The following is a 13,256-nucleotide window of genomic DNA, read 5'->3' as shown; positions in this document are numbered from 1 at the left end:
TCACATCCCTTCCTCATGCATAAGCTCATTCCTTTGCACAGATGTGAAGCAGTTGGATTTCTAGGAACCAGCTCACCATTCTGATTCAACAGGTTTCCAGAGATTTTGCTTTTAATTTCCTCTTCTTGCCACCTAGCATCATGAACTCCATTAACACGTTATTGTAACAATCCCAACCACCCGCCCACCCACCTAGAATCAACAGGAGACACAGCAAGCAGCCCTTTCCATCACAAAGAAAGCAACAGATACAAGCAGAGGTACAAGTACAGCTAGGCTTAATACAACCTCAGATTCTTGGTTTTTTAGCTGCATTCACTGCTGCCATGGGCATGTATTCACTGTTGTACTCATGGGAGTTGGATTCACACTGCTGATTCTGCAAACAGAGAGAAAATGCCATGAATTTAATTTGTGGTCACTAACCTCCGTCACTCCTGCCTTTGTTATTTAAGTAGGGCAGTTACTCTGTTTTCAGTGGGAATATTGGTCAGAATAGACTGGTACTCACATAGTAAACTTGGAATAAAACAAACTGAAAATGAAAAACACACATTGTCCAAAAGAATAACAAATGTCCATGGTTTCCTTTCTTTCCTGAGCCAACTGCTTCTTTGTTTAAGTGGTTTTGCTCCAGAACAGAGCTGGAATTGCTCCACTGATGATTTGTTTCCCCTTCTTGAAGAAAACAATCAGGTGAATTGCTTACCAAAGTAATTTTGCTGACCTGTGCAGCATTTCTCCTCTTTCCTTTGATTCCCAGACTTTAAATCAATAAACAATTCTGTCTTAGAAAAATTAAATCTGAGCTGCTGTCGTCAGTGACTGAATTCCAGTGGTAAATTAACAACTCGGTCTCTTTGTCAAAAAACACATCACGTGCTGAGTGAGTATGTGCCTGTTCCACGCTCTAAATCTCATTAAATCAAGTTCCCCATCCATGACCCTTGGAGGGTGGGTTCTTCAGAATCTCACAGACTTGCTTACCTTGTTCCTTAAGCAACAGACTACAACACAGCAGATGCAGGAAATCATGGCAAAAATGATCAGGCCAATAATTATCCATGACATGAGTCCCAGTGAAATGCAGTCTTCCTTATCTGGAGATGGGAAGGGAAAAAAAGTCATTACTGATAATTAGCATTCCCCCCCACCTAGAGAGAGCTTTTCAAATTCTTTCCCCTCTTCTCTCCTTGTTAATAAAAGAGTGAAAATGACCTCTGGAAAAGGATTTTCCTGAGATGAAAAGCCATCTTGGAAAAGTGTATTCAGGAGGAAGCAGAACATTGCAGTTTTACAGGAGAGGTGGAACTGTTGGTACACAGAGCTAAAAGTGTAGACTGAAAAGAAACCAAGCCAGGCTTGAGAACCTGTTGATATTTCAGATCTGAGCAAGGCGCTTGCATTCTCTGAGTACCACAAGTGACTTAAAGGGCAGCCCGGACAAAAGAAGAGTGGACTGTGGCAGTCATGTTTGGATAGGAAGGCAAGCTGAGGGGCACAAGATTATCTTTGCCCAGATCTGGAAGAAAATACAATAGGGCATAAAGCATCTGGAAATAGCTGTGAGCATCTGGCTATCTGTAGAAATGGAAATGGAGGGCTTTGGGAAACACTGCAGACAAAAAAGGATGTCATAGCTAGATTCTGAGAAGCTCTTTTAAGTTTAGAGAGGGCTGAGAGATAATATGACCCAACCACATTAGCAGAAGCCTTAGCATTTCAGCTTCTATCTTTGTTTAGTCCTGGTTTTGAGAGAAAAGAAAAGATGGCAAGGGAAGGACAAAGCCAGTACCATGTTGCAACTGAACTATATGGAGAACCAAGCAAAACCACTATTAATTCTTTCAGCTTAATATACCAAAGAACCACTGAGTGAAAGGCAATTCAAAATTAAATCCTGTGCAGCAAGTCTTCTGTAGTCCAAGCCCTTCTCAGTAAAAGGCCAAAAATTCTCAGCAGTTGTGCATCTGTTCTGCTCTAAGAAGGCTCTAAAGCTAAGGCCTGCTTCAGAGGTAAACACCATCTTCCTCACATCTGAGTGGCATCAGAGAGTTCCATATACCAGTACTGGCACCGATATTTGACAGATGATTTATTTGTTTATTTTATTTATTAATCCTAAACACATGAAGATAGCTCTCAGAATGAATTTATGGATTTATTTTTCCCCTGGCTAGAAATAATCTTAACATTTACATTCATCAGCTGGGAAGGTGGAGAAATTTCTGCTGCAGGCAAAGGTAGGACTGCTGTACTCCAGAAGATGTAGTCTAGCTAGCTTGGGTGACACCAACAATATGCAGAGATCAGCAAACCTGCCCTAGAAGATGAATAAGTATGGAGGGGCCATGTTGAGCAGTCCGCCAAGACAGCTCCACTGTTACCAGTCCCCTGCTGAGTAGTTTTAAGCTGTCTTGGAAATATCTGTGCAAACTCTAGTCACATTTTTCACTGCAGCATAGCTATGCCAAATGTCTACTTGCCCGTACTGAAGTGAGGGGAGAAGTAAACTTACCTGGGATATACAAATAGGTTTCTTTCAGCCGGCAATCTATATAAGGAGGGGGTAAGAACATCTCCAGGCAGTAGGTGTAAATGTCGATATGCTTTCTTTCCAGATTCTTAAGAATGAAAGTGGTGCTGCTATTTGAATGCTCTGTCTGACAGTAGGTGACATTACTCTTGGGGATAACTTTCTCCTTGCTCAAATGGAGTGCACAGATCTCCTTCTTTTCTTGCCCTTTGAAGAGGGTCATACTGAACTCACTCACATTTTTGGGGTTGCGGAATGTGAACTTGAAGATTCCATTTTCGAATTCCACTATCACTTGGGGCTCAGACACATGAGGCTGATCTGAAGACATGAAAACAGTAAGCACAGTCACTCACATAGCAGTGAAAAGAATCCCTAAAATGTTAAGAAACTAATTTAAACAAATCAAGTGAACCATGTGATTGAAACTTAAGGCATGCAGGTACTCAGAATAGTCAGGCTGTGGAAAGCAGCCTGTACAGTGAGATACCAGTGCATCATTCTGGTCATGTAAGACATTACTGAGAAAATAATAAATGAGACGAGTTAAGATCTGGCCTGTTACCCACTACAAGGCTGTAGAGGTCACTGTTAGCATTGGATCAGTGAGTTATTTGGTAATGTTTAAAGGCCTCCTTGGATGAAACACTATACAGACATATAATCCCTGCCTCATGATGATTGTCCTGTTCATAAATAAAACAGGCTGGGACAAAGATGATGGTAATTATCTCTGGTTTATAGTTCATAATCCACACCCTAATCACGTAGCTGAAAACTTAAAATTAGATGAGAACCCAAAACTCCTACTTAAGTGCCTTAACTACAAGACCTATCTTTCCTTTCTAGAGTACATAGTGGTTTAAGGCAGCACATAAAGTTTAAACCTAATTACTTAGATGGCTTTAGCACCTTTACCACTAACATAATGAGAAGAGTAGAGGAAAATACCACTCCATGAATACACCTGCATGCAACCCAGAAATCACATTTTAATTTCCTCTAAACTGTCTGAAAAACTTTCAGATGTTGTACAACTCTTATTTTGAAAATTTTTTGGAGAAGGAAAAGAACGTAAACTGACCGAGGACCTCTTGCTACTTCACAGTTTGACTTTGTGAAGTCAGCAACCAACAACATGGGAAACCCCCTCAGACAAAAATATGTTAAATTGTGCTGAAAAAAAAAAAAGACCATTATTTTCTTCAAGAGAAGTACTTTCTGATCTAGAAAGGCAATTAAAACTATAAAACAAGTTATGCAATTGTGTCTTACCTATATTTTTGCATGGTCTTGATGAGCAACTATCAACTCCTGAAAAATAAAAAATAGTTTCCTGTTTAAAATTAAAGAGAAATGCAGGAACAGTGGCTCAGCCATGCAATGTTAAGATGCTGAAGTTATTTTCTAGTTTGTGTCATTAGCCTATGCGATCCTGTCTGTGCTGCATTATAAAACCATACAATATGATAAAAGTGTGAAATACGGAAAGCAAAGTAGAAAGAAAATGCATTTAGCAAGAATTAATATTGATACATATAGCATTTACAAATTCTTAAAACATCTCTGCAAAGTAATAGGTGTTCTTTGTAAATAGAAGCTGAGATGAAAATAGAATTTTCCCAGAAATACAGAGGAAATCTGCCCCCAAATAAGAGAGCATGCTTTAGTTTTCTCATAAATCAGAGCCAATGATGAACCAGCATTATACTTTGTTTCCAGACCAAAATGCTCATTTTGGTCTATGTTCATTGTGTTTCCCCCACTGCTCAACACCGCATCAAAATATCCTCTTATGGCACATCTTGAATGAATATCTGGAAGATGCTCCAATACAGCAAGAAAATATTCAAGTAATGCATACGGTTTTGTTCCTTCTTCAGTAGCAACTTTTTCTCTCCATGATTATCAAACTGTATTCAGACCATTGTGTATAGGCAGCCTCCATTACAGGAGTCAGGTACGGTTTTAATAATTGTTCCGGATTTGGTTTTTAAGCCTCTGCCTCCATCACCACCCACTGTGGCAATACTGAGAGTGGAATTTCCTGGCTGTGTTGGTGGCCTGTATTGCTTTGAAACGGTTTGTTTGTCAGTACTGGCAGCATAGCACAACCTGCTCGTGTTTCATTTGGAATGTTTCTTTTTACAGTGCCCTAAAATTAAAGGTACAGACAGGTATGCAGACAATTAGAAAAAAAATGTATCTGCCTTGTAGCCTGATTAAGTTCTTTAGAGGCTGCTGAGATGGAAATATACATCAGGATTCTATGATGCTAAGGAAATATGGGACAAATACTTAAAGACTTTGATGCACCATCCTGTTCTTGTTGTTTCTTCTACACAGTAGTGTAGATCCACCAAGAGTAGGTCCCCAGCTGTGCCAGGTATTGTGCTGATTACACAGTGTAAATAATCCCCTTCCCAAGGCAGATGTTGTCTTTGAAATCTGGCCTATTTATGCACAGGAGCAGAAGATTATTCTCGTTTGGGTACCCTGTATGCTCTCAACTCTTTCTGGATGAAAGTAATCTTTTAGTGTCCATGATTTTTCCTCCTTTGAATTCTTGCTCCCCAATTACTACCATTGGCAAGGGCATTGCCATGAGTGATACCCATTTAAATTTTTTTTTAGTGTGACACATAAGCTAACAGATTTCTGGAAGCCACTTTGTGATGCTCAGTTGTAACGCAATGGAACTGTTATCCCTTTTTGATTGATTTGCCCTCTTCATAGTTATCACACTCTTCACGGTCTACTGTGCACAGTCAGCACCCTTATCTAATTCAGCGACAGTTCTAATATCTGTACTTCTCTCAGGACTATTACTTAAGTGTGTGATAACAGACAAGGTATTTGGCATCTCCTACCACTGGTGTGAAGATAAGACAGACAAAACATACTCTCCAACCCACAGTAAATAGAGCTCTGGATATGCTGAAGGCACAGATACAGAAAGTGCTGTCCTCACAATGGTATGTCCTCTGAAAAGCTGAAAGCAAAGGTCAAATAAAGAAACGGTTCTTGATGACTTGCATGTTGCATGGTGAAATAAAAACAGCTGCTATGAGAACAACATTTGAAATAAAGATATTTTAAAATGCTCTGTAGTTCAATAGCCTGTAGTTCAGTAATGTACACCTTTAAAATTAGGTGTATTGATATGGCAGAAGCTAGGGAGCACAGTGATTATGTAAGATGACCTGATACTTTCGAGAAGCGTCCACCTGTAGCTGAGATTGCTACATCTGTCGCTGGTCATCTGAGAGGAGAGGCAGTTGCTGGCTCTGTCGGGGCAGCTACAGAATCAAGCAGTGCCATATTCCCCCAATGCCCCAGAGGAGTGCGTGGCTACCCTACTCTGAGCGCTACAGCAACAGCTTTGAATTTCATTTCTCTGTTTTTCTCTGAGAACAGTTCAATTTTGCTGTTAGCTAATGAAATTGCCCTTTCATACAAGGTGGTTTAAATGTTTGTCAGAAATCATGGTTTTAATCCTTGTTTTTAATGGAAAAGGGGAGAGAGAGGTCATTAAGCATGTAGTTCATGTGACCTTGTGGCAAGCTGAAAGATTGTTTTGTATCCTCTCAGGCCCAGAGCCTTAACTGCCTATTTTCAAGAAAGACTCAGTAATATATTCCTCTGAATGAGCATTTTGGTAAATGTGATGCAATTAGTATTCCTCTGAAACAAATGACCATATAGAAGAGTGTGCTTAGCATAGTATAAAGGCAACACATTTTAAAATGAGATTAACGGTGCCTGAGATTAAAACACAAAATTGTCTACATGGATGACCACAATGGGTGAGATCTAATATGAATTTCCAACTCACTAGCTATTCTGCATCAGCTCCTAATGTGAATGCTCTCACTGCATACTAAAAGGTGGCTTATTCCCCCCTTCCCTGTGCCTGATTGCTGTACTCCTGTGCCCACTTGGACAGGTTCATTCCTAGGGTAATCCTATGGACCTGTAACACTCCATGACTAATGGCCAGACACATCTGGGATGTCATTTGCCAAGCTACAGTCAGAATAAGTGTACATTTAGTGGGATGGGAGAAAGGAAACTGGGGTTTAAATGTCCAATAATATCGAGTGATTCACTCACTAAACCTCCTTCAAAAACTATGTGAACAAAAGACTACATCACGCTATTGTTGAAAATGAAGAGAAGAATCTCACTGGTTCAGTGGTAAAAATGCTTGGATTTGGCCGTAAGGTTCCTTTTTAGTAGTTTTCATAAAAGAGCTCATTCAATTGCATATGAAGGTTTTGAGACAAGGGGAAACAAATCTTTCATTCGTTTCATAGCAGTGTCACACTGTGGAGTTACGTAGTTGTTCCTGGCTCACCTCATGAACCAGAGTGTCAAGACAAATACTGTAGTTCAGATGTGAATCCAAGAGCTGAACATCTGTATGCAAGTAACAACTTGCTATGTTAAACTATGAAGGAGTGCGTGTGTGTACATTCTGTGTATATGTGTATTTACAGTCATGTGCATTTCCATCTCGATTTCATCTTTCCTGCACGCTGGCAGAAGTCTAGGAATTTCTATGGCAGTGTGCTTGGACTCTGAGGCCAATGGAAGGTGGGTTATTTTCATTTTAATGGGACTGCAATTTTGTGCTTTCTGGTTGCTCTCTGGCAGACCCAACGCTATTTGCAAACATCACCAATACATCACTTTGGTCCTAACAGAAGTTTAAAAAACACTTTTGATTAATTTTAAAACTTGAGCTTTAGGGTAGGAGAATAGAATACTTTTGCTTGGTTTTCTTGCTGTTTGTTTTATCTGCCCCAGTTCTCAGAGTACTAATTAGCTGATAAAAAGAACAAGCATCATTTCACTTGGGTGTGTTTGCCTCTGAAGATGAGCAAGGAGAGGGCAGAGCCTGCCTTTAAAACAAACGCATTTGGTTTTTTAATGCTAAATGCATCACGCAACCACACACAGTTTTTAAAGTTGCTATAGCTTTGACCTTTCGAGGCACTCTGAAAGATGACACTGTCAATTCAGTGTCTTTAGTCATATGTCTAAAACTAACATGTTCCTATCTTTCATGAATCAAGGATTAAGAGAGGAAAGGAGTGGTTCTGAGCAAAGCAGGTAATGCCAGAATTACTCTAGGAAGCCATCTATATTATTTCTATGGTATAACATGTGTTGTGAAATACAGAAACTCTTATAAAATATACCACTAACACGGCAGCCATTGTTGATAATATTTCAGACACCCTTCTAAGAAATGACCATGATTTCCTCCTGTATTGACAACAGGAGATCTGTGGGTGAACAGTGATAATGTCTGGCAAATGTTGGTGTGTTCATGTGCAATGTTTCATAGCAAGGGCCTCAAGTGTTATGGAATCCTATAGCTCCATACTCCAAAATCCCACTGCCTGTGTTTCTCTACAGGCATCAGAGAGCTCTTACAAAAAATTTCTTTATCACAACGGGGTTATCAAATCATAATGCACATATACACACATATATCACTTTGTATGACCTATTTACATTGAAAAAAATGTATAGATCACAAGTAGGTCTTGCTAATCACTAAGTCAAAAAAACCCCAAAAATCTCAGATCTTCTTTTACTCCCAAAAATTTGCCAGAGTGCGTGCTGGAGTGTTAGCTTGTTCTGTAGATGCTAATGTGTCTTACATCAAATATATCTTTTACAGCACTTTTCTTTTTAGCAAGAATAATAATAATTAGTACTTTTTATGCCGAAAGCACTGTAAGGTAAAAAACCTGAGAGATACTATTTCTTGTTGTAGGCAGTCTTTTTCTCCTGCCATCTCCTCTCCCCAGCTCCTGCCCAAATCCTACCATCCCTATTTAAAGGAAGGGAGAGAGAAGGGAGAAATGCCAGTATCACATAGAACAATTACTTGCACCGTTAAAATTGCAGCCTGCCTCTTCCCACAAGGACTGGCCTTTCAGATAGCTCCAGCCACATGTAAAAGTATGCTGGTCAAGTATACTTGCTAACTTGACTAGCTGAGAAATATTTAACAAATTTTATAGGATTTTTTTTGTTTGTAGATTTAAGAATAACTTTTCAAGGGAAAAAAGAACAGTTCATGTCCCTTTAGAAATACTGATCACCATCCTCCTTCCCTGTGATTTCACCCATCTTTTCAGTCTATCTGAAAACTCAGTTTACTATTGCTGTATTTGTTAACCTTCAGAAGGGTATGTGCATTGCCTAAAGACCTGTAAACTGTTTTTTGTTTAAATGAAAGCTTAAATTCTGTATGAAACCTCAGGAGTACTTAAATTCTAAGGGGGGGGGGCTTGAAATCTATCCTGTATCAGTAGAATATCAGAAGCAAACATATTCAATAGGCCTTGGCATGACCTTCAAAGAAACATGTTTAGAAAGTGCTTAGTAACTATGTACAATAAATATCGGGTCTTATTTATATGATGCCTCATACCAAATCCTTGGACAGTATACGTATGAAAAAAAGGACTCTTCTTAATCAGATATTATCTATATTTCCATCCTGGCCCAGTAATATGTGGGTTTCAGAGAGGCTACAGATAAATGTGAGTTCTGGTACTTTACTTTGCGTAGCTGTGATAAAACACTGAATCTGGTAAAATGCTACATCCTTGTTTACGGCTGGCCTGACATCAGTGCTGTCACCAAGTGCCTTCTCGAACACAGCATTAGGATTCAAATCAGTCGGCATTTCAAGCCTGCACCAAAATGATCTTATCCATTCTTCCATGCCATACACATTTTTCACAGTATAAAAATTCTCTACCCAGACAAGAGCAGGTTTAATATCGATAACTTGGCGTCTCCTTACTAAACCATTCACCATCATGCTGCCATAAGACCTTATGCCCAACAAGGGAAGCTGGCTGGAGCACTACAGTCTAAACAGCTGGAGGGTAACACTGAGTGGATGAGCTAAAGAATATAAACAATGACAACTTGTACTTTTTAGTTTCAGAGCAAATGCCCTATGCTGGCAGGGATTCTCTTCCCACTAACTCTAGTGATATAGAAGTTGAGAGTAGTCTTTCTGCAGCTATTTCCCTTAATTACCTCTATTCCTCCAACCCCTTGCTATCATGCCTCATTTACTGTCTCCCATCATTGGGTGAGTTATATTGCATAGAGACATCTACTGCAAGAATAATCCAAAATGCTACTCACCATACAGGGCTTCAAACAGAAAGCAGAGGACACAGAAAGTGACAGCAACCGCCTTCATGCTTGCCTGACACAGAGGCACCAGCCTTCTGTCTACTGTGAAGATGGGGAAGAATTCATGAGTAGAAAAGGAAGTGGTTTGTGGGCAATGGGGGAAATGATATGATAATCAGAAGGACTTTTTAATTTAACCCCTGACTACGTTATAGCTATGTCAGCATTAGCTGTCGCCCACACCTGTAGAGTTTGCTGCTTTTTTTTTTTCCCTACCTCACAGTTTACTGTCACAGACAGGAAGATAAAAGATTTTCTGACATTATATTTGATGTTCACTTCTGCAAAGACTGTTTCTGGTTAAATCTATCACGATAGAGGCTACAGTCATCTACACTACACTTCCTGCAGACGGCCCATGGTCAGCAACCTGCTCTTTAAATTAACTCACAATACATGCCTATTTGCAACAGGCAATCTGTTTTTTCCCCACCAGTTTCAGCTGGTCTTACATAACGAATGGTCTTGCTCTACGTAGAAATCATTCAATAGTAGGGTAGAAGTTTCTTGGGCATCTTGGTGCTGGAATTCATTGAAAGAATATGTCCAAATTACAGAAGGATCCCCTCAGCCCTGTGACTTTCTGAAGGCTCCCCCTGACATCAGACATCTACCCTGGAGGTCAGGCTTGCTCTGCGTATGAGAAACTTCACGTGGCTCTCTCAGGCGAGGAGATCTGACTCAGTGCCCTAGGGCCTTAGGTCAAAAGTTTATCTCCTTCCCTCTCCCCATTTTTGTGCAGCATGCTCCATTCTGGCCTGCTAGCTCTCTGTATTCTGGGAATGTTTTAGGACCCTTTGGGATAACATGTTCTACAGTCATTTATAACTGACTATTTATTTATGCCTATAATACTAATTTTAGTCAAGCTAACATGCTGGAAAAGCAGCTTCTAAATCATGTTTAATATATTAGATGTGGTTAGCATTTCTGATTGCAGAAAAAGAAGGACTAATAATGGTGCCTGACAGACACTACTGGGGTTGAGTCCTTGTAATGATCATACAGTGGTACGAAATAATTTGTGAATAACAGGGCTGGGTTACAGAGTCACTCCTACTTTTAACTGTGTGAATAAATCTTCATGTGTTGGTTTACTCTTCCTCAAAAAGTGATTTAATTTCTTTCACTACTATTGCTAAGGATCTGTTCACATGGATGGTGGAAGAGAGTTTTATTCTCTTCAAGTCTTTTCTAAGCCCTTCAAATCTTTGCCTTTGTTAAATTAAAATCAGAGCAAAGCCTGAGTCAAGTCAGGATTTGATCTAAATTTTCAGCTGAGGTCTCTGGAGCCCAACTTAAGCAACTCTAACTAGAGAAAGTTTCTGCAGAATACTTTTAATTCTGAAGCTCAAGAGTAATATATGGAGGTTCAATGATAAAGCTGAAAAAGATACATCTGACTCCTGAGCTTTGCCTATGAAGTTATGACCCACATTGGGATCTACTGAGGTTCCAGGTAGGACCATCTTTCCCATCCCCCATAACAACTTATGGGAAGTGCTGAAACAACAGAGCAGCACTCTCCTGGGACAGGACCTTTACTGCTCCCCAAGTAAGTGTAAGACAAGCAGCCAGAAAGGCTTATAGTAAAAAGAGCTGCTGCTGCTGCTGCTGCTGCTGCTGCTGCTGCTGCTGTTACAGAATTAAGGAAAAGAATCATGTGTAAAGTACCCCCACCCACACCTTTGGGAGAAAAAGTGTATGCTGACAATGTTGTCCCTACAAAGTTATTGCTGGCTGGAAAGGCCAATAAAGCTGTAGGGGAATGTACTCCCCTGAGCAAAGTTTTAGCTATTTTTTGTGAAAACAAGCTTTAAAAAAAAAATCAGTATTGTTAGGGTTAAAAAACGTGTTGTCCTTCTTAAAAATTTAAACATTTGGCCAAAAAAGTAATTTTGATAAGAGTTTTGTTGTTTGGGGTTTTTTAAACCAATATAGTTATTTCGGAGCAACTTACTCCTTCTCTCCCCTCTCTGTGACCTTCAGTTATACCAATGCAGAGGTGATTAGTACACATCTATTTCCCTCCTGGAGTAAGAAAAGGTGCCGGGTTGGCATAGATCTTGATATAACAATTGGAGCAAGTCCTGCTGTCCAGCAAACAGTTTGTATTTGTCCTCTCTTTCTCCTGTCACTATAGTCTCAAGGCTGGAACTACCCCTTTCCTGCTTCCTGGCACTTGGGACTCTAGAACACAGTGATCCCTTTGTTTCAAAAGGGACCAGCCCAGGGTACACTTTGGGGTACGTTTGGCAGCACTCTGAAGTTTGATCTAGACAGTGATTTCTTTTGGTGGTCGAGTGTATTTGATGATATGCCAGCAATGCCTGAGGTGCTCACAGGATATATTCGTAAGCAAAGGGACACAAAGTCTAGCTCAGGGTCGGGCGTGAGAGATGTTCACCTTCTGGTCCCACACCAACAGAGACTTCTCCATTGCCTTTCAATCTTTCTGTCTTTGCCTCCCTCCTCTGTCTTTGCCTCCCTACTTTACGAAGACACTGTGACTACAATTTGGAAATGTTTGTCACAAATACTACAGTTGGTTACAGTTAACCACCTGGGACAAATAGTCTGTTTCCACAACACGCTTCCTATAACTGCAACTATTTTTGCTCACAAACACGTGTTTCCTTTTTCCATCCTCACTCATTTCTCTTATCTTTGTCTTGATTGTCACTCTCTCATCCACATATGCTTCTCAGGGCTGACTTCTTTCCTCCTCTAACCTGACTGTCCCCAGTTCCTGTCTACCCTTCTCCTCAAGACAAGCTGAGGCTGCCCTTCAGCATATGCAGTAACTCCTTTTTGGAATGTGGCTTCTCCTTCCCCCAAGCTCCATTCTTTCTTCATGTCTTATCCCCAACACTATCCTATGCTGATAAACTCTTTTTTTCCATCATCTCACTTCTGACTTGCCATCGCTGACTATTAACAACAAATCCTTACGGGCACTTTTATGCCTAAAAATGCACCCAATGATACACCCAGTTGCAAAGAGAAACAGGCTTGCTCATCCCTTGGTTCATACACCAGTGTTCTCTACCACACAATCTTCAATGCTTCTCCCTTCTAACTCTTAAGCAACTCGGAAAACAACACTTCTGCTGCTTCCCTAAGGAGACTGAATCACAGCAAAGATTTTCCCTGTCATTCACAATGTATATTTTTCTTTGCTCTATTTAATCACATAACCTATTATAGTTACTGTTATCACCTTAAACAATGTCCGTGTTAACAAAATGCTACTGCATTGTTTGCCGTGAAACAAAGGTGGTGTTTACATTGAAGTATCGCTTGTTTTGTCTCACCAGCAGTTTTCTGCTTCTGCTGTGGATGATGAGCAGTTGCCCACAGCAATATAAAATATTCTCTCAATAAAATGTTTTGTGATTCTTTCTGAACAGTCTGCTACAGTCTATCCACACAAATTATATACTGTTGTCTCTTGCTGCTTCTCATTCTTTGCTTCAATATCTGGCCT

At 40.1% G+C, this 13,256-nt stretch overlaps 1 protein-coding gene across 1 annotated transcript; it reads right to left on the bottom strand.

Annotated features, from left to right (window-relative positions):
• Positions 1 to 285: 285 nt before the first annotated feature.
• Positions 286 to 9,835, bottom strand: LOC113482555 (inducible T-cell costimulator-like). Its single transcript, XM_026853284.1, is given in 6 exon segments — positions 286 to 379; positions 988 to 1,100; positions 2,519 to 2,857; positions 3,812 to 3,850; positions 9,719 to 9,791; positions 9,794 to 9,835. Coding segments are annotated over 6 exon segments (696 nt in total). The 3' UTR covers positions 286 to 289.
• Positions 9,836 to 13,256: the final 3,421 nt, after the last annotated feature.

The sequence above is a fragment of the Athene cunicularia genome, assembly GCF_003259725.1.
Source record: "Athene cunicularia isolate RWA chromosome 7 unlocalized genomic scaffold, athCun1 chr7_part2, whole genome shotgun sequence".
Lineage (NCBI taxonomy): Eukaryota > Metazoa > Chordata > Aves > Strigiformes > Strigidae > Athene > Athene cunicularia.
This window is presented reverse-complemented; position numbering and strand designations above follow the sequence as displayed.